Here is a 26,111-nt window from a genome sequence, read left to right as displayed (position 1 = left end):
CGACCCCTGAAGCATGAGTCGACTCATGAGTCGACCCCTGCGACGGGAAATATCAGCAACGGCTATTTTTTTTTGCCCATTTTAATTGCCATTTATGCTTCCTAAAAATCCTCTAACGGCTCTTTATCTACCTAAATTATTTTCTCTTGCTTCTAATGCTACAAAATGCTTAAAATGATGAAAGAAATTGCAGATTAAATAGCGGATCAAACGTGAAATCAAAAACGTGAAGAACAGAAGAGAGGATCCAAAAATCTGTACGAAAAAGTCTGAGATCAACAAAAAATCCAAAAAGAAAAAGAGAGAGGATCCACAATATACCAGAGAGATTGTGAAAGAGAAAAGCAAGATCTTTCAAGGAGAGAATTCTTCACGCCTATTATTTCAACCTTGATCTAGAGATCGTTCAAAGCTTTCAAGAGATCTTCAATCAACAATCAACCTCTTCTCAAGCATTCAAGCGTTCATCCACTTTGAGAAAATCTGAAAAAGGGGTTCTTCATTTGAGTAAAGCTTTTATTGTTATATTAGCTCATTTAAGGAGCTGTTATTGTATTAATCTGTGCTCAAAATTTTCTAACTCTTTGTGAGTTTTTGTTCTTATTTTTGGAGGATTTCCAAAACAAGGAAAGGTTGATCCGAACCTGAAATCGGAGTGTTTTGGGTTTACTTGTACCCGAGAAATAAGTGATCTAGCTTGGGATAGCTAGTGTTAGAGTTTCTGACGTTTTGTATTCGGGTTGAATACAAAGGATAGTGGATTGAAATTCCCAAGTAGGATCTTGGGGAGTGGATGTAGGTGCAAGGTTAGCACCGAACCACTATAAATCTTTGTGTTTGTGGTGTGCTTTATTGCTTTATCTTATTTCTTTATTATATCCTTGCAATACTGCTTTAGGTAATTAATATTGATTTAAAGTCTTTGTTTTGTTCTTCATAAGTAATCAGTTGGGCTTAAAATTTTTAAAAACCCAATTCACCCCCCCTCTTGGGTTGCATAGCTGGGCAACAAGTGGTATCAGAGCCGGTGCTCTAGCCCTTCTTTGATCTAATAATCAAAGAGCCAAAGATCTATGGCAACCCATGTTGGTACTTCTCTAGCCGAGGGGCAATCAACAAACCGACCTCCACTTTTCAATGGGTCTAATTACAGCTATTAGAAAGCTCGGATGAAGATTTTCATACAAGCACTCGACTATGATATGTGGAGTATCATAGTGAATGGTCCTCACACACCCACCAAGATTATAGATGGTGAGGAGTCAACCAAACCCGAGAAAGAATGGGATGAGGTTGACAAGAAATTGGCACAATTAAATACCAAAGCCATGAATGTTCTTTATTGTGCACTAGATGCAGGTGAATTTAATCGCATTTCTACTTGTGCATCTGCTAAAGAAATATGGAATAGGTTAGAAGTCACCCATGAGGGAACAAATCAAGTAAAAGAGTCTAAAATAAACATGCTTGTACATAAATATGAATTGTTCAAAATAGAGCATGATGAATCCATAACTGCTATGTTTACTCATTTTACTGATATAATCAATGGTTTAAAGAGTCTTGACAAATCTTATACTAACAGTGAACTTGTAAGGAAGATTCTCAGGTCACTGCCAAGAACTTGGGAAGCCAAGGTGACTGCCATCCAAGAAGCAAAGGACTTGAACACTCTACCTCTAGAAGAGCTTCTTGGATCCTTGATGACTCATGAACTTAGCATGAAGCAACATCAAGAGGATGAAGTCAAAAAGAAAAGAACCATTGCCCTCAAATCCACAACTTCGCCTGATTATGAAACGGATGACTCTGAAGATGAAGATCAGGATGAAGAGATGGCTCTCATCACCCAGAAATTTAAGAAGTTTCTAAGAAAAAGGAAATAGGGGATGAGAAAGAAATTCACAAAAGGGGATCAAAGCAAAGAAAAGGAGAAAGATCAACCCCCTATATGCTACGAGTGCAAGAAGCCAGGATATTTCAGATCCGAATGTCCACAATTGAAGAAAGGTCCAAAGAAGTTAAAAAAAAGGCAATGATGGCGACCTGGAGTGCGAGTGATGACTCAAGCTCCGACGAGAAAACCTCAACAGAACAAGCCAACCTGTGCCTGATGGCATATGAAAATGAGGTAACTTCTGAATCCACTAGTGAATTTACTTTTGAAGAATTGCATGAAGCATTCTATGATTCAATTGATGAATTAAAGAAACTAGGGAAGAAAAACAAAGAGCTGAAATTGAAAAATCAGTCCTTAGTGAAACAAGCTGAAAATCTTTCAATTGAAAAATTCACCTTGATTCAAGAAAATCAAAACTTAAAGGATGAAATGAACAAGCTGAAATCTATAGTAGATAAGTTCACCTTAAGTTCAAACAAACTAAATATGATCCTTGAAAATCAGAAAGCTATATATGACAAGGCTGGACTTGGCTATAAACCTCTGAAGAAACAAAAGTTTCTGAAGGATATGTATGTAAGTTATTCAAGTAACAAGTCTACAAATATTACTTATTTTAAATGTGGAAGAATAGGACATAAATCATACACATGTTTTATTAACAAACATGCAAACACAAAGAAAATATGGGTTCCAAAAGGAACCATTTTGACTAACCTGAAAGGACCCAAGAAAGCTTGGGTACCTAAGACAGAAACGTGACCTTTGCTTGCAGGTGTGTCTAGCATCCCAAGAAGGAAACAGGAAATAGTATCTTGACAGCGGATGCTCGAGACACATGACTGGTGATGAATCACAATTCATCACGCTTGATGCTAAGGATGGAGGGATGGTCACCTTTGGAGATAATGGCAAAGGAAAGATCATCGGGATAGGTAACATTGGTATCACTCCCTCCAAATACATTGAGAATGTTTTATTAGTTAAAGGTTTAAAGCATAACTTACTTAGCATTAGTCAATTCTGTGATAAAGGATATAAAGTAAGTTTTGAATCATCTGTTTGCATTGTGACGAGTCCTATTAACGATGGCATTAAATTTATAGGACATAGGCATGGCAATGTTTATATGGTAGACTTGAATGATTTAACTAAATTAGACATGCAATGCCTAGTTTCTTTAAATGCTAAAATAAATGAGACTAGTTGGCTGTGGCATCGTAGACTTGCACATATTAGCATGCATTCTCTTTCAAAATTAATTAAAAAGGATTTAGTTCTCGGTTTGCCAAAACTAAATTTTGAAAAGGATAGAATTTGTGATGCATGCCAATTAGGTAAACAAACTAGAGTATCATTTAAATCCAAAAATATTGTTTCAACTTCTAGACCTTTAAAGCTCTTACATATGGATTTATTTGGACCAACAAGAACCACCAGTCTAGGAGGAAAACGATATGGCTTTGTAATTATAGATGATTATTCTCATTTTACTTGGATTTTCTTTTTAGCTCACAAAAATGAAACTTTTCAAATTTTCACGAAATTTCATCGAAAAGTTACTAATGAAAAAGGGTTTTCAATTCAAAATATTAGAAGTGATCATGGAACAGAATTTGAAAATCATGACTTTGAAAATTTTTGTGATGAAAATGGAATTGGCCATAACTTTTCTGCTCCTAGGACACCCCAACAGAATGGGGTAGTAGAAAGAAAAAACAGAACCTTAGAAGAAATGGCCCGTACTATGCTTTGTGAAAGCAACCTTCCAAGATATTTTTGGGTAGAAGCTATTAACACAGTATGTTACATTGTGAATCGTGCTTTAATTAGATAATTTTTAAAGAAAACCCCCTATGAACTTTGGAAAGGAAGAAAACCAAATATTACATATTTTCATGTCTTTGGTTGCCGATGTTTTGTATTAAATAATAGAAAAGAAAAACTTGGTAAATTTGATGCAAAATCAGATGAAGCAATCTTTCTAGGTTACTCCTCCACTAGTAAAACATTTAGAGTGTTCAACAAAAGAACTTTAGTAGTTGAGGAGTCCATACATGTTGTCTTTGATGAATCTAACGATCTTCCTTCAAGGAAGAATGAGGGTGTTGATGATGCAGATCCACTAATAGAAGGTATGAAGGAAATCACTCTGAAAGACTCAGCAACTCCAGAAGACAAGGATCAAGAAGACAAACAAAATGAGAAAGGTGAAGAAATTCAAGAACAACCTCAAGGTACAAATGACTTACCCAAGGAATGGAGGTACGTTCACAACCACCCTAAGGAGTTAATAATTGGTGATCCTATGCATGGGGTAAAAACCCATTTTTCACTTAGAGATGTACTTAATCATTGTGCATTTGTATCTCAACTTGAACCTAAAACTTTTGAAGAAGCTGAAAATGATCATAACTGGATTAATGCTATGCAAGAAGAACTTAATCAATTTGAAAGAAATAATGTTTGGACCTTAGTGAAAAGACCTAAAGATTATTCAATAATTGGTACAAAATGGGTCTTTAGAAACAAATTAGATGAGCATGAAAATGTAATTAGAAATAAAGCAAGACTGGTTGCTAAGGGATATAATCAAGAAGAAGGAATTGATTTTGATGAAACCTTTGCACCTGTTGCTAGATTAGAAGCCATTAGACTTCTACTTGCTTATGCTTGCTTTATGAAATTCAAACTATTTCAAATGGATGTTAAAAGTGTATTTTTAAATGGATATATTTCTGAAGAAGTATATGTAGAACAACCCCCTGGATTTGAAAATCATGCTTTTCCCAATCATGTCTTTAGATTAAATAAAGCTTTATATGGTCTAAAACAAGCACCTAGAGCATGGTATGAAAGGCTAAGCAAATTTCTACTAAATAATGGTTTCTCAAGAGGCAATGTAGATACAACCCTATTTATTAAAAGAAACCAAAATGATATGCTAATTATACAAATTTACGTTGATGACATAATTTTTGGGTCTACTAATGAATCCCTTTGTCAAGACTTTGCTAAGCTTATGCAGGGAGAGTTCGAGATGAGCATGATGGGAGAACTCACCTTCTTCCTCGGACTCCAAATCAAACAATCAAAAGAGGGAATCTCCATCACCTAAAGCAAGTACACCAAGGAACTACTCAAAAGATTTGGAATGGAGAACTGCAAACCAATTGGCACACCAATGAGTCCCTCAAATAAGCTTGACAAGGATGATGAAGGTAAAAGCGTAGACTTAAAATACTACAGAGGTATAATTGGTTCATTATTGTATTTAACTGCAAGTAAGCCTGATATCATGTTTAGTGTTTGCTTATGTGCAAGATATCAATCTAATCCTAAGGAATCTCATTTGAATGCTGTTAAAAGAATCCTTAGATACTTAAATGGTACACAAACTATAGGGTTATGGTACTCTAAGGACTCACAAATTAATTTGTTAGGATATTCTGATGCTGATTTTGCTAGATGTAAATTAGATAGAAAAAGTACAAGTGGAACTTGCCAATTTCTTGGAGTAAACCTAATCTCATGGTTTAGCAAGAAACAAAATTCGGTGGCACTGTCTACGACTGAGGCCGAATACATTGCAGCCGGAAGTTGTTGTGCTCAAATCTTGTGGATTAAGCAACAACTCGAAGATTTTGGAATCAAACTTAATGAAACACCAATAAAATGTGATAATACAAGTGTCATAAATCTATCTAAAAATCCAATTCAACACTCAAGATCTAAACATATTGAAATAAGACATCATTTTATAAGAGAACATGTTCAAAACAAAAATATAATTCTTGAATATGTTTGCACTGAAAATCAATTAGCCGATATCTTTACAAAGGCCCTTAGTGAGGATAGATTCTGTGAAATTAGGAGAAATCTAGGAATTCTAGATCCATTTGTCTGAAATTTCTCAATTTCCAAAGAATAGATGTCAAAAAATCTTAGAGCTCAATTTTCAACATCCATCCTGGTCCCAAAAGCTCAGATTTATCACTCTAAAAACTTATCATTGAGCAAAATTCTTTCTTCCAAAATTTTGAATTTTTCTGGAATTTATTTATATTTTTCCTGAATTTTTAAACTTCATGAGTCGACCCCCATGAGTCGACTCAATGGCAAACTTGTAAATCCCACAAACTTTCCACGGGCTCATTGTTTTTAAACGGGAACCCTGTTTGTGAGACGACTCATCTTCCCATCGTTCTTCTTCCAAAAGCCGTCTTCTCCAACTCTTCTTGCTCCAAATCCAAGGATCAATTCTGAGGCAATTCTCCCTCCTACTCTCTACCAAAAATCGCCTCCTTGGAAAAGAGATTTCTCGTGCTTTCTCGCTTTGCTTGGCGCGGTTTGAACGTGCCCTAGCACTTCATCGAACTTCCAAAATCCACTTCCTTTCTCCACTAAAATTCCTCTTTACTCTCTTGTGATCCCTCCTCCTCTTAATTCAAGTCTTCTTGTCTGCTACTTTTTTGGATATGGCTCCAAAGATGAAACTTCCCCAAAGAAGAAAATCAATCCGTGAGCCTGAGGAAATTGTCCGAAAGAAAAGGCATGCTCAGTCTTCCAGTGTTCCCGATCCAGTTTCAGTACCTGCTCAAGGTCTCTCTCAATCCTCCATAAGCCCCAGTGTAAATCCTCTTTCTGATAGAAAAGTAGAAACCGGGAAAAATATAAATTTTCGGTTCTTTGAGAAAGAAGACTTTACTTTTGCTATCAAGATCAAAAATCAAGGATGGGAACTTTACTGCTCCCTTAAGGAAGTCACCTATGTTGACCTTGTTAGAGAATTCTACCAGAACCTACATTATGGAAACGGGTCAGTGACTTCAACAGTCAAAGGGATTGACATATGCTTGGATTCTAGGATATTGGGAGATATACTTCAGTTGCCTAGTGAAGGATACTCATATATGGAACTCCCAATTAAAGAAGAAGGGATCAGAATTATTTTAGGAGAAGCTTTTTCAAGAAGTTTAAACAAACTGGAAGCAAAGCTATTATCCATTGAGATGAGGGTCCTGCATCAGATTGTAACAAAACTCTTCTTTCCTAGGAGTGGTAGACATGACTTACTGTCTGGCAGAGATGTATGTGTCATGTTTCATATCATCACTCAGACCCCCCTAAACCTCCCTGCACTTATGATAGAGGCCATGAGAGAAACTTTGAACAGATCCAAGGTACACTTGCCTTATGGTATGGCCCTTACTAGAGTATTTAGGAGGTTTGGAGTTAGCTGTGAAGGGGAGACACCTACCAAGCTCTCACATGTGGACACTTTCAACCAACACAGCCTGCACCGAATGGGAATTACAAAGACTGTTGGTGGTTGGATCAAGGGCTCTGAAGAAAGAGCTGAGGAGAGAGCTGAGGAAAGAGCTGAAGACAGAACTGAAGGCAGAGTAGAAGAAGAAGGTCCATCTTCTCCTGTACATGACTTCAGGGCAACTTCACCAGATACCCAGTTCATTCCTGATACTGAGGCTGGCCCTTCTGAGTTTACTAGGATGCCCACACCAGTGTTTCAGCCAGAGAGCAGAGCACCGCATTCAGAGTTCAGACTGGCTGATGATCAGATCGAGCATATATCTCAGCGTGTGGCTTCTTTGCTGTCTAGCCAGTGGGGTAGTACTTTTTTTGCACCTGGTGCCACTTCTTCTGATCAGACCATTACTCCCCACATCTCCACTGTGTTTCAGATGATATCAGATCAGTCCATCAGGATACAGTAGCTTGAGGACACAGTCTGGAGACTTACTGGCAGAGTTCTTGACTTGCAGGGGCAAGTCCTTGCATTGGCCCATCCCCAGCCACAGGAGTCTACTATTGAGGTCACAGACCTCACTGCAGAGGCTGGCAGGCTCAGAGGAGCACTAGAAGGTGGATATGAGCTACTGAGGAAAGAGATCCGAGGATCGAGTGAGCATGCTACCACCCAGTTCACTGCTTTACTTCAATCTGTTTCCAGAGCACTGAACGTACTTGATTCTATTAGACTCACCCTTTCTGTTCAGTCCCTAGCATCTCAGCATTCTCAGCCACCCAGTTCATCTCGCCCTCCTACTCGTGGCAGAGGCAGACGGGGTAGAGGATGCACTTCTGATCCATCATCTCCTCACCCTATATCTGATGACTCCGATCATTGACTTATCTTGATCTTTACTAGGTCCTAGGAGTTAGTATCTTGTTCTAGGATCTATACCTTGGGGCCATGTATTGACAATTAGCTGGTTGAATTTTATTTTCAAGAACTATGTATTGAAACAATTATGATATTAATGGAATCATCTTTTACCTATATTTCTACCTCTTTGTAATGATCATATTTTGGTTATATATTTTCTTCTTGTTGAAATATTGTCTTCTCCTTGTTTTTGTTTGCTGTTGATAATTGCTATATTAAGGGGGAGCAAACATCTGTGCAAAACTCTAAAGGGGAAGAAATTAAAGAATGTTTCAGAAAAAGGAAGAGTTAACTATGTTTGATGATGTCAAAAAGGGGGAGAAATTAAACAAAAACAAAAATTAAAATTAGACAAAAAGCAAAACCCTAAATTATGAGAAAAATTGGAGAAATTAAACAAAAACAAAGATTGGAAGATTAAAACAAATATTGGAGAAATTAAACAAAAACAAAGATTGAAAGATTAAAACAAATATTGGAGAAATTAAACAAAAACAAAGATTGGAAGATTAAAACAAATATTGGAGAAATTAAACAAATATTGGAGAAATTAAACAAAAACAAGGATTGAAAGATTAAACAAAACCTTGAGAAATTTGGTATCGAAATTTGGTATCAGACAGAACTTAAACAAAAAGCCATCCATCAAAAGCAAAATCATAAGTACAATGCAAATAAGTATTTTTTTTTGCTCTGATATATTTCAAAATTCAAACTTGCTCTGATATTTTATTCACCTTGATACATCTTAAAAAATTTGTTTTACTCTGATACACCCTAAAATTTCTTTTAACTTGCTCTGATACATGATAAAATTTGCTCTGATACAGTGTGAAGGTTTCTCTGATAAATTATAACATTTGATCTGATACAGTGAGAAAGTTTCTCTGATATATTATAACATTTGCTCTGATACAGTGTAAAATTTTCTCTGACATTTGCTCTAATACAGTGTAAAATTTTCTCTGATATATTATAAAATTTTCTTGCTCCGATACATTGTAAAATCTTTTCTGATATCATTGTAAAAATTATTTTTCTTGCTCTGATACATTGCAAAATTTATTTATCTTCTCTTGCTCTGATATATCTTAAACTCAAAATGATCTAATACCCTTTTCAAATCTTTAAGAAAATGGACAAACTATTTTTGCATTTATATTACATGCCAAAAGAATCATACTCTTTTCAAGCATATACACCTATAATGGATTCTTTTGAAATTAATGCATTAACATAAATATTTTTGTTCAAATGTTTTGTCATCATCAAAAAGGGGGAGATTGTTGCTCCTAGATTGATTTTGATGATTACAAAGCAGATTGAAGGGATACAAATAATTTTAAAATGAAAAAGTCCTTATGCTCTTCAAGGGCAAAATCATAATTTCATTAAAATACTGATTTGATAGTACCATTTGGTAGAACAAATGATTTGAAATCTATTGGTAAAAATTTCATTGTGTTTGGATTTATATTTTTGATGTTATGAAGGTTTGAAGTGCATGAGTCGACTCATGAGTCAACTCATGGCACTGTGACCTGATTGGCACGCAAAAATTCTCCTTGGCACGCTAGTTTTCTGGCTTGGCACGACCTGTGAGTCGACTCATGAGTCAACCCACAAGGCATGAGTCGACTCATGAGTCGACCCCTGCTAATTTGAGCCAAAAATTTCCAGAAACGCATTCTCTGGTTTTTGCAACAGAGGTCGACTCATGAGTCGACCCCTGAAGCATGAGTCGACTCATGAGTCGACCCCTGAAGCATGAGTCGACTCATGAGTCGACCCCTGCGACGGGAAATATCAGCAACGGCTATTTTTTTTGCCCATTTTAATTACCATTTATGCTTCCTAAAAATCCTCTAACGGCTCTTTATCTACCTAAATTATTTTCTCTTGCTTCTAATGCTACAAAATGCTTAAAATGATGAAAGAAATTGCAGATTAAATAGCGGATCAAACGTGAAATCAAAAACATGAAGAACAGAAGAGAGGATCCAAAAATCTGCACGAAAAAGCCTGAGATCAACGAAAAATCCAAAAAGAAAAAGAGAGAGGATCCACAATATACCAGAGAGATTGTGAAAGAGAAAAGCAAGATCTTTCAAGGAGAGAATTCTTCACGCCTATTGTTTCAACCTTGATCTAGAGATCGTTCAAAGCTTTCAAGAGATCTTCAATCAACAATCAACCTCTTCTCAAGCATTCAAGCGTTCATCCACTTTGAGAAAATCTGAAAAAGGGGTTCTTCATTTGAGTAAAGCTTTTATTGTTATATTCGCTCATTTAAGGAGCTGTTATTGTATTAATCTGTGCTCAAAATTTTCTAACTCTTTGTGAGTTTTTGTTCTTGTTTTTGGAGGATTTCCAAAACAAGGAAAGGTTGATCCGAACCTGAAATCGGAGTGTTTTGGGTTTACTTGTACCCGAGAAACAAGTGATCTAGCTTGGGATAGCTAGTGTCGGAGTTTTCGACATTTTGTATTCGGGTTGAATACAAAGGATAGTGGATTGAAATTTCCAAGTAGGATCTTGGGGAGTGGATGTAGGTGCAAGGTTAGCACCGAACCACTATAAATCCTTGTGTTTGTGGTGTGCTTTATTGCTTTATCTTATTTCTTTATTATATCCTTGCAATACTGCTTTAGGTAATTAATATTGATTTAAAGTCTTTGTTTTGTTCTTCATAAGTAATCAGTTGGGTTTAAAATTTTTAGAAACCCAATTCACCCCCCCCTCTTGGGTTGCATAGCTGGGCAACACCTTTTATTCATTTATAGTCAAAATTACAAATTTGCCCTTAGATCTGTACAGGAATGTGTCAGTCGATCTGGCATCTAGGGCACACATCTAACAGTCGGAGAGTGATTTCATCTTCCCTCAGCCCCTTAACTTCTTCAAGATCCTACATTGAAGTGTACAAATGAGCACTTGAACCAAAATCAAGAATCCAACTAGAAAAAGAAGAAACTATTAGATTAGTTTTAATAACGAACAACTCAGATGTACCTTTGAAAGGTCCATCCTTCTTTCTGCTTTTGACAGTCATCAGGTAGGTCGGACAGTTCCTTCTCCAGTGGCCTTCGATATTGCAATGAAAATATTTTTTTTTGTTGTTAGTCTTCTTCGAAACCTGTTTCTTGGGCTTGGCCTCATTCTTCTGCTTCTTTGCGGACTTTTTCTTCTTCTTGAAAGAAGACTTCTTTTTAGAGGAAGCCCACTCCACTCCACAGCCAGAACTGTGCCCCTTGAATTCTTCAAGGTACCCTCTGCAGTCACCAGCATATTCAATAACTCTGGCAAAGTGGCATCAATCTTATTCATATGGTAATTCATAATGAACAGTCCATATGAGTTAAAAAGAGATTGAAGGATCAGATCCATCTGCAATTCCTTATCCATGTTCATACCGAGCTTCTGAAGCTCCTCTATGTCCTTGATCATTGTCAAACAATGATCATTGAAGGCCTACCCATCACATATCTTTACTCTAAAAAGTCTCTTGGAGACCTCAAAGTGAGCTGTACGACTTTGTTCACAATATAACTTTTGCAGGTGAACCAGCATCTCCCTGACAGTCCTCATATCTTCATGCTGTTGCTGAAGATCATTAGATATGGATGCTAAGATATAGCACTTTGCCTTGTTATCTTCATCTATCCACTTTTCAAGTGCAACTCGTTGATCAGTGGATGGGCGAGCAGGTAACGCAGGCGCTTCCTGATCGAGGATATGGGTGAGTTTTTCAGAATTGAGAATAATTCTCAAATTTTAGAGCCAGTCTTTGTAATTGATGTCGGTCAATCTATTTGTATCAAGGATTCAGGCTAAAGGATTTGAACTCGACATGGTTATCTGTAGAGAGAACAGTTTCTAATTAGATTTTATACTTATAAGAAATATTTATTCTAGAGACTTTAAAAATAAACAAAGGCTCCTGCTATTTTCTCGAATCTCCCACACTCTTCGGATGGAGAAACAGAAATCTATACGTGATTGATTTCAAGTGGGTACTGTAGTCCCATTAATCTATACACACCTCACCTAACAGTTATTGGTGAGTACAGACTGATGAGCGAACAATACTTTGTCCATTATTTCACTAAGCAAGATGCAGTGGGCTTGGTCTCTAAGTCTTGTGGCCTCACCTAACAGCTATTGATATATTTCTTAGTTAAGTCAGACCCATCGTTCATCAGCAGGTGCAAAACCATCATTGGGACCCTCACCTAATAGTTATTGGGTCCAACCCCATCTCTACCCTAGGATATTAAATGTCAATAAAGTGGTTGTATCTTTCCAATGCAACTGAACCACTGTAACCAGCCTAGAACGATCAACGCTAGGAAGGTATCCGCATCTCTACAACGATGGAAGATCTCTAGACTTAATATTTGATGAGAAGATTTGGATTTAGGTCTCTTCTAAATTAACAGATCTGACATCCGACTGATTAAATCAGGTCAACACATTAATATGTCTAACCATCCTAGTTGGCATGGGTGAACTGGAGTCAACATGTAACCTAATACGAAACTGAATATCCCAAGATGGTCAGGTAAGTTAAGATGCATGGGGGTCTCCCCGTTGCTTTCCTTAGACCCCAATAAAAATTGATCAGATCAGATAATGGAATCAATTAAATAACTATTATTTAAATACTTATCTTAGATACCAAATTAGTCGATTAGAATTGATTAGATTAACCTATTGAGACGGATCTGAACTACTGAACCAAATTCGGTCTTAAGTCAACAACTCACATCAAAATATGAATTGATGCGACCAACTACAACTAAAGTCAACTTTGACCCCCTTTGATCTAATCCTAATCATCCATCGATTGGTTCAGTCAACAGCTCAAAATCAAAGACGGGTTCTAGCCTGATCTAATCAATTAGATCCTAATTTTAATTTATTCACTTAGACCTAATTTATTGAACCTATGCCCACATGCAATAACATAATTTTAGATTTAAAAATAATTTTAGATTATATTTCATTGCATGCAATTAATGACTTATAATCTTGAAACTGTTTCAGATCTAAATCTAGTTTCAGATATTGAATATATGTAGTTTCAAATCTAAATCAAATATGCATTAATTTTAGATCTAAAATAAAATTTACATATATCAAATATGTATAAAATTAGATCTAAAATAATGATCAAAATATTTTAAAAATAATTTTTTAAAAATTGATTCACATCAAACTAGGACAATCTTTACAATATAGGGGGTAAACCCTATATTAGGACAATGTTATATCAGTTTGATGTAAGCTTTTAATCATTCTAATTTTAGATCTAAATATAAATTAAATATATCACATATATTAATTTTTAAATCTAAAAGATTTGAATTAATTATTTTAAAAATAGTTTTTTAAAATCGATTAATCTTGTGCTAGGATAATCTTTGCAATATAGGGGGTAAACCCTATACCAAGACCACCTTATATCAACACAAAATTGATTTTAAATCATTAAAATCTTTAGATCTATCTAAAAATCAGATCATATGTATTTTTAAAATCTATGGCTCTGACATCACTGTTAGAAAAATGGGTAGGTAGCATGTGTAGATTTTAAAACTTTGAAAACGACAGCGAAAAATAAAATGGGTTAAACCCTTTAACCCCATATGCTAGATACCAGATCTTGAATTTTTCTTCTCGTATGGATTTTTCTTCTCAAGAAGAACCTTGACCTTGAAGATTTTAATCAACTCCTTTGATCTTAACTGCGAGATCAATTCCTTGATCTGCAGCCTTCTTCTTCTTCTTCTCTTCGATCCTTAATCTCTAAGTCATCAGAACTTCTAGGCATGTGGAAAAGAGAGTACCCAACTTTTGAGTGTGAAAAAGAAGAAAATGATGAGAGGAGGCATGGAGATGGAGAGAGGAAGAGTTTTTTTTTCTTTTTTTTTATCAAAATTTATTCTCTAAAACCCTAGAGACCACCCTTTTATATATAGACACCGTCCTAACACATATCAGAAATCTTATCAACTTGAAAAGATAGATTCTTATCTCATAAAAATTTTCTATCTTTTAAATCTGATTTATACCAAATAAAATCAGATATAAATAATAATTAATTAATCTTTTTAAGTATGTACAACAGGCATCCATGAAATACATGTCAGGTGGTTAGGGTGCCAACTCTTGGTGCTCCTCAAAAGGATCTCTAGCTAAAAAAGATGGAGCATGGACCCCACTCTCTCTCCTCCATGCCATGACACATAAGAGGGAGTGGGTCTCTCTAGGATATGGTGCCCAATAAATTTCAAAAAGAAAAAGATGCGCCACATATTCTTCCATCTATTTTACATGTATACTTAAAGATAATTAAGAGATAAAGAAAAGATAATGTTAGGATAATTATGCTAATTAATTGACTTAATCAAATATTTTTAGGCTCATAATTAAGAGCTCAATTAAATTTAAATAAATTTAGATTAGGTTCAAGACTATGGACTTGATCAAATCAAAGTCCCGAGAAGAATTAAGTTTAATCGTGTGCTAGCATGGTTCTTATAAATCTAATAGGATTTCAATAAAACTCTAACCCAATTAAAATTTCATAAGCTCAATTGGTAAATTCAAGATTAAATCTCTTAATGTGTGACCCCATAGGTTCCATTTTATCTAGTAATGAGATATATTGTGATCTCTATCACAATATCATCGAAATTCTTTTCGATGGATTGGAACATTTCTAATTCTACCCTTTGAGGGCCATCGATCATCAAGATGATACCCGATGAATCTCACAGTCCACCAGTGACACATAGCAGTATATAGTGGCAATCCAGTAGGATGAAAGTATAAATTCTTAGGTACAGTTATTGTATGATTCAGTCCTTCTATCGTGAGTCCCAACTTGACGGAGGTTATGGAGAGCTCGTCAAACCCCATCGTCAGTTATATGCTATATTGGCTCGACTCAAGTTCATTTATGAATTCTGTGGAAACTCTTTTCCAATATTTATACTTGCTTTGGTCAAAGACTTTCTGAATCAGTCTCACAAATTGCATAGGACTTCTCTTTTTCTACCAAGATTGATAAATCCCATCTAGGTGCATCCTACTCCAAACAGTGAATCTGAATCTACTGAAGCCAACATACACAGCAAAGATCCGAATGACTAGAAACCAAAAAAATATGCAGTCAAACCTAGTAGCCTCACTGCAAATAGCCAATGACATCGCAAGTCAAAGGACCGCTCACACCACTACAGCATCGAGAAGATCACTGACGAGTGAATAGATATCTATGTGGTTCTTGTGTTGGTCACGCTCAGTGCAAGTTGTTCTCTAACAACCATCTGCACCTTCACTCTAGTATCTCTATACTGTAGACCTGAGACTTTTCTGTCCATAAGGGAGGTAAATCGTGTACCGATCTCAAATGGATTGATCACTGTCCTCCGTGATGATCCTTTGATCGGGAGCATTTAAAAATTAACCACTAATTAATGTATGTCTCAAATTCTTAACTCTTTAAGAATATACAAAAATCATCTTTGTTAATTTTTATGATAAATTATGGACACATAAACATGATTGAAAAGAAAAAGTTCTTTATTGATAATAAAAAATTATAAGTACAAGTATAGGCCCAAGAATTACATAATGTGTCAGCCAACAATTGACTTCTAGGATATAAATCCAACAGCTCTCCCTTAGATAAAATGATTTAGTCTCCCCTTCTTTGAAAATCTACTGCTGACTAGAGATTCTCAACTGTAGATGGGATAGAAGATGCCAGTTTTAAGGGGCTTGCTTGAGAAATAGCTGAAGGTAGACATCCGACGGATGTCACTTGCTCTAAGAATTTTTCAGTTTCCATCATCATCATTAGAATTCCCTTGGGATTACCGATCGTGTCCTTCGCCTATATCACCATAGCCAAAACTTTTGTAGGGCTACTAGTTGTTGCCACCACCTGTGCCCTCTCCATCGGCATCTCCTCTCTTGCTGCAACCTCTTCCTGTGGGTCTTTCATCACATCTTTCGATGGAGCAATCATCGGTTCAACAATTGTGGGGGGACTTTCATCCCCCGCTATTGCTGGAGTCGATCCAGTAGCCAGAGCTTGGGCATAGACACCCTCTGGAGCTGAAGGACCGATGGTCTAGGCCTTGGCCTATTTTTTTCGAGCCAACACCAGTTCAAGCTTCCTCATGAGACTTTCATCCCCCACTATTGCTGGAGTCGATCCAGTTGCCAGAGCTTGGGCATAGTCACCCTCTGGAGCTGAAGGACCCATGGTCGAGGCCTTGGCTTGTTTTTTTTGAGCCAACACCAGTTCGAGCTTTCTCATGAGTTCTATGCTCATCTTACCTCTGAGGGTTGCAACAAGGGTTTGGAGCAGGAAAGTCTTGCGATTACTTTTCTCTGACTAAATGCTCAAGAGCCTGATTTAAAAAGAGAATGAAGATAAAGACAAAAAGTTGTCATCTAAGAAATTAATTTTTTGAGAAGACCGCCAGCTTTAGGGTCCTATCAATTATGATCATTCATAATGATCGTGCCAAGATGACATCAACAGCTTTAGATGACGAATATTTGTAAAGGTATGAAAGCGTACATCCTCAGATCCGAGGTATGACTTTTGAAATACTCCTTTCACCTAATTTTTAGAATCAGGAGTAGGGAGTTGTGTTACGATGATTATCATGATATCTCGAATCAGTATGACAACCATAGGACACCTCAAGTCTTCAAGCTATCACTAGGATCACTTGCTTAAGAGTAGAGCTATATACAATGTAGAGTAGCTTACGTCTGGTCTGTTGTATGGTCTGCCTAGCGCACTCCCTTGCCTCAGCAGGCTAATGCCTTGGTGCATGGGCTATCTCAGTTATCACAACTGGCTCACCTCATGATGTGCGCGACAACTGTCCACCCCGAGTGGATAGACTCAGGCATAACCAACTCTCCTAATCTTGTAGGAGCAATTGAAGGCTAAATTATCTCGCTCACAATGGTATATTCAATGGTCCTACAATCTCAGGATCGCACGATTTCACAGCTGTTCGATCAGCTATTCGACAGCCTTCTATATAAGTAATCAAAGTCCCGAGGACCAAGGTAAGTCAATCAATTTCTCTTAGAAAACTTGTTGCTATTTTTGTTGTTCTCTTAATCTAACTTGAGCACCGAAGGATCCTCATCAGAGCGAAAATCTCTAATTAGATTTATTTTATAGATCACTCTAGTGTCGTCATCCCTGCATGAGGCTTGGTCGCTTTCTTTTCGATCTTAACCAAAACGAGCAGCAACATAAAATTTATTCAATATCGATATTTTAAAGCATCAAAAAATATTCCTAAAAGATGACACTTATAAGCATTGGTAATGACTTAATTAACGATGCTTATAGAAGCATCAAAAAATTTTGTAAACATATCGATGCTTTCTCAAAGCATCACAAAAATTCTTTTCCATGCCTCATATAACGATGCATTTTCGATGCTTTATGAAGGGTCAAAAAGTTTTTTGCCAATGCTTATTAGCATCAGTAAGTGACAGTTCTAGTATTGGCATTGCACCTTTTTACTGTAATATTTCAACTAGAATTAGAATAAAAAAATGAAGATAAACTAGAAATAGAATCCTAGTTCAAGCATAACAGGCAAGGGACTTCCAACGTAAACTTTACTAGAATTGTAGAGTTGTAGATTTCTTTATAATTAAAAAAGTTCTTTAGCCTCTTTCACCTCCTAACTTGAGTTACACAATCCTTTGAATTTAAAGTCACTACCCCCAAACTAAAAGAATAGTGCCCTATAAGCCAATCGCATGGATGATGTGATGGGAGTATTCTGTATTATCTTCCTACTCATATGAGATATTATGTTTTATCATTTACTGTATCATATTTTAATTATGATTATGACGAACCACATAGATTAGGGCAATGATTTTAAGATCATGATGACATCATGTCAGTGGACCTAAAACCATGATAGCCCTAGTCTAAAATATTTTCAATCATAGGATCATAGAATTAAAAATCAATGAGGCCGATAAGACTGGTACATCCTATGTATACTCGATGGAGAAGGTGATTGATCTCATAATTACTTATGTGGTGACATTAGTACAAGGATGTAGGTGCTTATTGAAGAATGAGTTCACTGAACTGATCTGCAAGGAGAATATTTGATGAAACTTTATCAGCATATCAAAGGATGGTTCTTCAGTGGGACTGGTGTAAGTGATCCTTTGACCTAAGATTATCATAATGCCTTATGTATATGGTTCCCTATTTTGGTTCATACTCTAATATGACTCTTTGAGACATATGTGGGATGTTCTAAATTTGATGAAGTATGTATGGAGATTGTGAATGGTCAACAAAAAATTAGTCACTCCTTGTAAAAAGAGAGAACATCCTATGTGGTCTCATAGAATGATGACTTAGAGAGTCTCTGATCAGAGCGGGATGAATATTAGAAAGAGTTTTTAATGGTTCATCAATCGAGGCATTATCATTAGATCAAGATTTATATGGATAGATATTTGGGCTTGATATGATTTCATGCTCATGATCTGTCTGGAATATTGTATGATCAAAGGATTAAATTGCATGATAACTCACCATGAAAGAATAGTTTTGGTATTCCATCAAATTTCACATCTTCTGGGTAATCATGACATGTTGGTAGATGTCAATCTTGACTTGTAGATCACGGTGATTTAAAGAGTTTAATTCAACAAATTAATTCGAAGGGTTCTAGTTAATTGATGGACTTGGGTTCAATATACCTTAGATCTAATTGGATTAGGTACACATGAGCTTGACTTACTACTGGCTAGATGTGGAACCCAATGGGTCACACTCAAAAAAAAAATTGATCTAGAATTTTTTTATTAGATCTTGTTGAACCTAATTGATTAAGGATTTCATTCTAAATGGGTTTGGGTTAAGCACACTAGCACATGTTTAAACCCATATCTCTCATCTTTTTGGATTCATCTGTAGAATTGAGCTCTGATTAGACAAAGACCAAATCTAATTGGACTCTTAATTATCTTTGAATGGTTCAATGGTTTATTATGATTGGGTCCATTGCTCCTTGAATTGTGGGCGTCCAAATGTTGGACGCAAAGGAGGAATTTTGCATGAAGGAGTTCTCCATGCCTTGTTTTCTCACACCCCATGATTTCTTACGTGAAAGATGTTTCATGTATTTAATTAGGTGGCACCATAATTCCTTCTTATCTCTTATTTAAGGAGTCCATGATTCCTGGGATACCTCCTTGCCAACTCATCCTAACGTGAAAATTGTTTCACGTTAAGAGGGTCATCTCCACGCTATCCCAAGAGCCGTGCTTCACTACAGGAAAATGTATTTTTTACGACGGTATTTTGCCGTCACTAATAATGACTTACCGTCGCAAAAATATATTTGCGACGGTCTTGCGACGGTATTTTAACTGTTGTCGTTTCGACCGCAGTAAAAAGCTTCGCGACGGTGGAATACCATCGCAAAAAGTTTTTGTGACAACTTTTTACGATGGTAAATTCTTGCGTCATAAAAAAGCGTCGTATAAGATGTATTTGTGACATTTATTTGCGATAGAAGATACCGTTGCAAATAACGTTTTGCCACTATATTGTGCCGTCGCAAATAAGTATTTTATTTTTATGACAATTATAGCCGCCGCAAATAGTGGTAGTAAAAATTTTTTTATTATAGCAATCTACTGTCGCAAATAGTGGTAGCAAAAAAAATATTTTTTACAGCATTCTGCCGTCACAAATAGTGGTAGCAAAAATTTTTTTTTCTTTACAGCACTTTACCGTCGCAAATAGTGATAGCAAAAAACTTTTTTTATTGTCTTCGATACATTATTTACGATAGCAAATACTGTCGCAAAAAATATAAATTATATTTTTATTAATTATATTTATTTTTTTATTTTTTTTATATAATTGTGCCTATGAACTTGTAACCATTATTGATACACCTGCTTATCAATTAGAAAGAAAATAAAGTATAATACTCAAATATTGAAAATAAATCCATTCAACCAAAAATAACTTGAAATGCATTACTTAATATTAAAAATTCATCCAGATTTTACTCAAACATAACATAAGTATTCAAGTACATATCCATTGTCCAAAATACAATAAAAAGCAAAACAGAACAAGAAATTTGCTTGCTTCATCTTCATGGACTTGTACCTAAACCTGAAAATAAATAAACAATATATATTAATTTAATAAATTATTACAAAAAAAATATAAAATGAGATCACCAACAAAAATAAATTTTTTAGAACAAAAGTTACAATGGAATCCACTTACAATTTCCAACTTCCTGTATCAAAGGATGTGCCAACAATATGAACATGCTCATATTGTTGGCACAAAGGTCTAATGCAAGAAATTATTACTTTTTATACTACACAAGAATATCATCACAAACCTCATCAGGAACCTGAGTGAATCTCTCATTTTCCGATGCATGTGTTTGGTGAGCACTAGATGCATCTGGAACCTATATATTATAAAAAGTTGAAAGATATAAAATTAATTATAAATAATAATCAATTAATATATAATATAAATCTAACTAAATAAATAAATCATACCTGCCCACTACTGGATGGCACCGAACGAGGAGTACCTACTGGGCTATGCGCAAAAGATCCACTCGCCATCTGAGCACGCATCTGATGGAGCTGTGCCTCCAAGTAGGAAATCTTGTCATCAAACTCAGTCCGAAGCTCATCTCGAATCCTCCTAATGGTCTCCTCTGATGGTGCCTGATTAGATTGCTGATACAAACGTCGCTTTGTCATGCTCGAACTCCAAGTACGCATCCGTCCATGTCCATCTTCTCCCATCACCTCCACAAAGATACGATCTTTTAGTTCTGGTGTGTGCTCATCCTCAGGTACCTCCTCAAGTCGTCGTTTCATCTCCTCCTATAATAAAAAATTATAATATTGACATTAATATATAAAATATACTATATGTAATGAGAATTTAAATTATGTACTTACTATACACTCTTGTGCATCCGCATCGATGACACCGTGCTTTGAAGTACGTGTTCTAATAAACACGCTTAGTCGATCTATTTCTAATCCCTCTGCTTCTATCTATTAACATAAATAATCCAAATATATATAAAAATTTATACTAAAGTTATATTTAGTATAAACTTATAATATTTTAAATATACATTTGCTCTAATAACAGAAAATGAAGTTCTCCCTGTCTTATGCAAGCCTCCCAACATCTTCCTGTTATTTTTGTTTCGTGCACACTGTGCCTACAAAAGTTATTAATGTAATTAAAAATATAATATATAGTTTTATTATATAAAAAAGAAACTAATCACAAAAGAATAAGTACCTGGACATCTTCTTGTCCCCAATAACGAACAAGTATCTCCCACTGATCAGCTTTCACACGCGGAGGAGGTCTAGAGATAAGATTTTCTTCCCTCTGGTGCTCATCATAGTAATGACGCTTGATATAAGACTTCCAATTCCTCCACATCTCACCAACTGATCTTAAACAATTTTCTCTATATTCACTAGGGGCATCTGTGTTATCCTACAAAATTAAAATTTAACAAAATTAGTAATCATATAAAATGTATGAATATAAAGGACAAGAGTACTTATTTCGCATCTCCTTCCAAATATAATCTACAACTAAATACATAATTATAAAATAAAATTTATAAATATATTTTACCTGCACCTCTTTCCAAATGTGGTCTAGAATATATTGGGGTATTTCTGTCCAAGATGCATATGTCAATGGGACATATGTCCCATTTTTTGCTATTACCCCTAATTGACTCTTGAACTTACTTGCGTTGGACCCACAAGGTTGCATATGAGCATCAAATACCAAAGAAACTTTCTGACCCGTGCCCCAAAACTCAATACCATGAGCCGTGCCTCGACCTCTTCGTCTAGAAGTTGACTGACTCGAAATATCTAATTAGTATCCAAATACAATAATCAGATAAGATAGTACAATAATTTTAACTTTACATAAGTAGAATAAGTGATTTTACCTGCAACATCTGATGACTGTGGCTGAGATAATGTGGTCTCTGATCGCTGTCTATGTGGCTGAGTATTATATGCTGAAAATGATTGTTGCTGTGGCTCATCATGATTGGATTGAGATGATGAATAAGCCTGTAATCTATCCAACATGGATACACCACGTTTCCTCTTTGGAGCCATCCTATATGTAAAATATAAAAAGTAAGCATCATCTTCATCTTAACTAACAAATAAACAATAATAACTAACAAAAAATAAATATACAGAATTTAACTAACAAATGAATAATAATAACTTACATACAAATTTTCATAATTAACAATGGTCATTCGTCTTCATCCATCTCAACATCATCTTCGATAGATCTCATATCATCTACAGTTGTTCCATCTACACCTTCTCTCACCCAATGAACATCATCATCACGAGTATATATTGTCTCATCTAAATGTTGCTCGTTAAAAGGCTCTGCTTGAGGTACTGATTTAATATTATTTGAACCATCTTTTGAATACATATCAAACAAATCTCTAACTGTCATCTTGAGAACAACACTCCATCCTGATTCTACAGGATCTGGAATATAGCATACTTATTCTGCTTGACTTGCTAGAATGAATGGTTCATTTGAAACATCACTGTCATTATATAAAAGATGACTAAAATTGACAAGTGTCATCTTAAACTCATCTATCTTCTTCCCTTTGATATCATCAATCCAATCACATTTAAATAGCACAAATTGCATATCATTGGTATATCGAATCTTGATAATATCTATCAATCTTCCATAATAGGTTATATCTCCAATACTTGTATGCGCCTTGACAACAATACCATGGCTTTGAGTGGTTCTCTTGTTATCCTTATCAAGTTTGCGAAATCGAAAGCCGTTGATGATATATCCACCATAACGTCGTACAAATTGGTCTGGACCTCTAGCAAAATGCTGAATTTCATCTGAGTACTGAATTTCAGATGTTCTTACCTATATTCAATATAATATTTTAAACTTTCAAATTATATAAAAATTAAATGATAAATAAAAGTTTTGAATTTGAATTGTTAGAAAAATTAAATATGATTACTTACATGCTCCATCAACCATGTGTGAAAAGTTGATACATGGATCTTTTCAATTTGATCATCTGATGAACGAGGCATTTGTCTTCTTAAATATTCAATGTGCTTCCTATAAATATTATAAACAATACCTTGAATAAGTATAAATTTGTTAGTATATCTTACAAGTTGATTATAAAACTTACATTCGAATAGGAGTTATAGCATCAATATTTTGCAGCACATAACGATGAGCTTGCTCCCATGTGACTTCATCAATATATATTTTGGCTCCCTTTCCAATGGGACGACCTGAATTATTTCCACCATCATTATTCCGAATCGATCGATTTGATCTAGTTTCAACATCCTGTAAATATCTTGAACAAAAATTCATACACTCTTCCATCAGGTATCCTTTGGCAATTGAGCCTTCCGGATGAGCTCGATTACGCACATAAAGTTTGAGCGTAAGTAGATACCTATATAGATATAAATTAAATAAAATTTACATAACAACAAATTGAAATCCAAAGAATATGACGTGCTTCATTTTATATAAATAATATTACCTTTCAATAGGATACATCCACCTAAATTGCACTGCTCCAGCAATGAGTGCCTCTTCTGCTAAATGTATAGGTAAATGCTCCATTATATCAAAAAATGAAGGTGGAAAGATCTTCTCAAGCTGGCAAAGTGTTAAAGCAATACGACCTTGAATATACTCTAGGTCAGCCATCTTGTTCACCTTTGAGCATAATTGTCTAAAGAAATTTGTTAACTCAATCAATGCCTCAACCACATCCTTAGCTAATGCTTTGCGTACAGCTACAGGAAGTAACTGTTGCATCAAAATATGATTGTCATGACTTTTTAATCCCCAAATACTACGTTCCTTTAAATGTACGCAGCGACTGATATTAGATGCATAACCATCAGGGACTCTGACATTTTTTAGCACTTTTAGGAAGATATCTTTGTCATCTTTTGACATTGTAAAACAAGCTGGAGGCAAATAAGCCTTACCAGACACTCGTTGTTGTGGATGTAATGCTTTTCTTATACCCATTTCTTGCATATCATATCGAGAATTTAAATTATCCTTGGATTTTCCCGTAACCCCCAATATTGTCCAAAGTATATTGTCACATACATTCTTCTCAATGTGCATGACATCAAGATTATGCCGAATCAAATTATGCTCCCAATATGGTAAATCAAAAAATATACTCCTCTTTTTCCATCCAGACTTTTTTCCACCTTAAGTGCCTTTTTGATTTTCTTCAATTTTTCTCTTTATGAGGTCATTCTTTTTATATTCTGTGAGTACTCCATTCAATTGATTTAGTATATTACAACCTGATAATTTAACAGGCTTCCTTCTGTATTCTCCTTGACCATTAAAAGATATTCTATCTCTTCGAAATCTATGGGTATTCGATAAGAACCGTCGATGCCCTCTATAACAAAATTTTCTACCATGTGACAACCATGTTGATTCTGTTTGATTGTAACAAGAAGGACATGCAAGTTCACCTTTTGTACTCCATCCAGACAAATTTGCATATGCAGGAAAATCACTGATTGTCCATAATAATGCAGCATGAAGTTGAAACATCTCTTTTTTTGATGCATCATACGTAAGTACCCCTCTCTCCCATAATTCATTTAGTTCTTCAATCAATGGTTGTAGATAAACATCAATCTTATTGCCCGATCCTTTTGGTCCATCAATAAGCACAGAAAGAATAAAGAAAGGTTGTTTCATAGACATCCACGGTGGTAAATTATATGGTATTAGAACAACAGGCCAAGTGCTATGAGCTATAGACATTGATCTAAATGGATTAAATCCATCAGCTGCTAAACCAAGTCTAATATTTCGACAATCTGCAGCAAAAGATGGATTCCGTTCATCAAAAGTTCTCCAAGCAATTGAGTCTGCAGGATGTCTTTGAACACCATCTTTTGTTCGTTCCTTCTCATGCCATCTCATTAACTCTGCAGTTTTTGACGACATAAAGAACTTCTGCAACCTCGGCTTCAATGGAAAGTACCGCACTTGTTTTGCAGCAATCTGATTATTCTTAGTAGTATCATCATTTGAATCTTCTGTAAATTGTTTGTATCTAGAGCTCTGACATATTTGACATTTATCATGTCCTTCATCTTTGCCTCTAAACAACATGCAATTATTGGGACATGCATCCCATGTCTCATAAGTGAAACCCAAATCTGTGGTGATTTTGTTTGCTTGATAATATGAATTTGGCAAGCATACTCCTTCTGGAAATGCATCATTCAACAATTCTAGTAACAATGTAAATGACTTATCTGTCCATCCACTTAGCACTTTCAAATGCAGTAATCGAACAATAAATGACAGTGAGGTAAATTTCATGCAATTTGGATAAAGTGGACGTTCTGCATCTTCAAGAAGTCTAAAAAAATCTTTTATTTCTTGATTGGACCCCTCGTGACCCTCATTCTCCATTAAATGATTAAATTCCATATTGTCATTTGACATTAAGATTCCAGTTGCCTCTTGTATCATTCCAACCATATCATCTTCCGTATCAAAAAAATCTCTACTTCCACAGTCTTGGTTAGACCTAGTAGAATAGTACGTCTCTCCATGATAAGTCCAAATCTTATATGTCGTCAAGAAACCTTTTGTAATAATATGTTGTTTCACTACATGTCGGTTCTCAAGAAAACAATTTTTACACTTCTTACACGGACAATAAATCTTTGCATCGTCTGTCTGATTAACATATGCAAAGTCTAAAAATTTATTGACCCCCTCAATGTATGTAGGTGAAGTCCTTTCTCGCAAATCAATCCAACTTTTATCCATAACTACTATCCACTGATACTGTTATCGTTATGTATTCCCTGAAA

At 35.5% G+C, this 26,111-nt stretch overlaps 1 protein-coding gene across 1 annotated transcript; it reads right to left on the bottom strand.

The window, feature by feature from the left end:
* Nucleotides 1–22,470: 22,470 nt before the first annotated feature.
* On the bottom strand, nucleotides 22,471–25,773 carry LOC140852845 (uncharacterized). The gene is made up of 5 exons (XM_073246401.1): nucleotides 24,747–25,773; nucleotides 23,780–24,281; nucleotides 23,238–23,337; nucleotides 22,959–23,133; nucleotides 22,471–22,721 (listed from the first exon to the last, which is right to left on the bottom strand). The coding sequence occupies exons 1-5, from the start codon at nucleotides 25,771–25,773 to the stop codon at nucleotides 22,471–22,473; spliced, it is 2,055 nt and encodes a 684-aa protein (XP_073102502.1).
* Between the last annotated feature and the right edge of the window lie 338 nt (nucleotides 25,774–26,111).

The sequence above is a fragment of the Elaeis guineensis genome, chromosome 12 (genome assembly GCF_000442705.2).
Source record: "Elaeis guineensis isolate ETL-2024a chromosome 12, EG11, whole genome shotgun sequence".
Lineage (NCBI taxonomy): Eukaryota > Viridiplantae > Streptophyta > Magnoliopsida > Arecales > Arecaceae > Elaeis > Elaeis guineensis.
The sequence above is the reverse complement of the archived record's forward strand: the minus strand, read 5'-3'. Positions and strand labels throughout refer to the sequence as shown.

Coding starts and splice junctions, on each gene's coding strand:
- LOC140852845 (XM_073246401.1), bottom strand. CDS start 25,773: ATGGTTGGAATGATACAAGAGGCAACTGGAATCTTAATGTCAAATGAC. Junction 23,338..23,779: donor TGGATGTATCCTATTGAAAG/GTAATATTATTT, acceptor TAATATTTATAG/GAAGCACATTGAATATTTAA. Junction 22,722..22,958: donor TGTTGTCAAGGCGCATACAA/GTATTGGAGATA, acceptor GCTATATTCCAG/ATCCTGTAGAATCAGGATGG.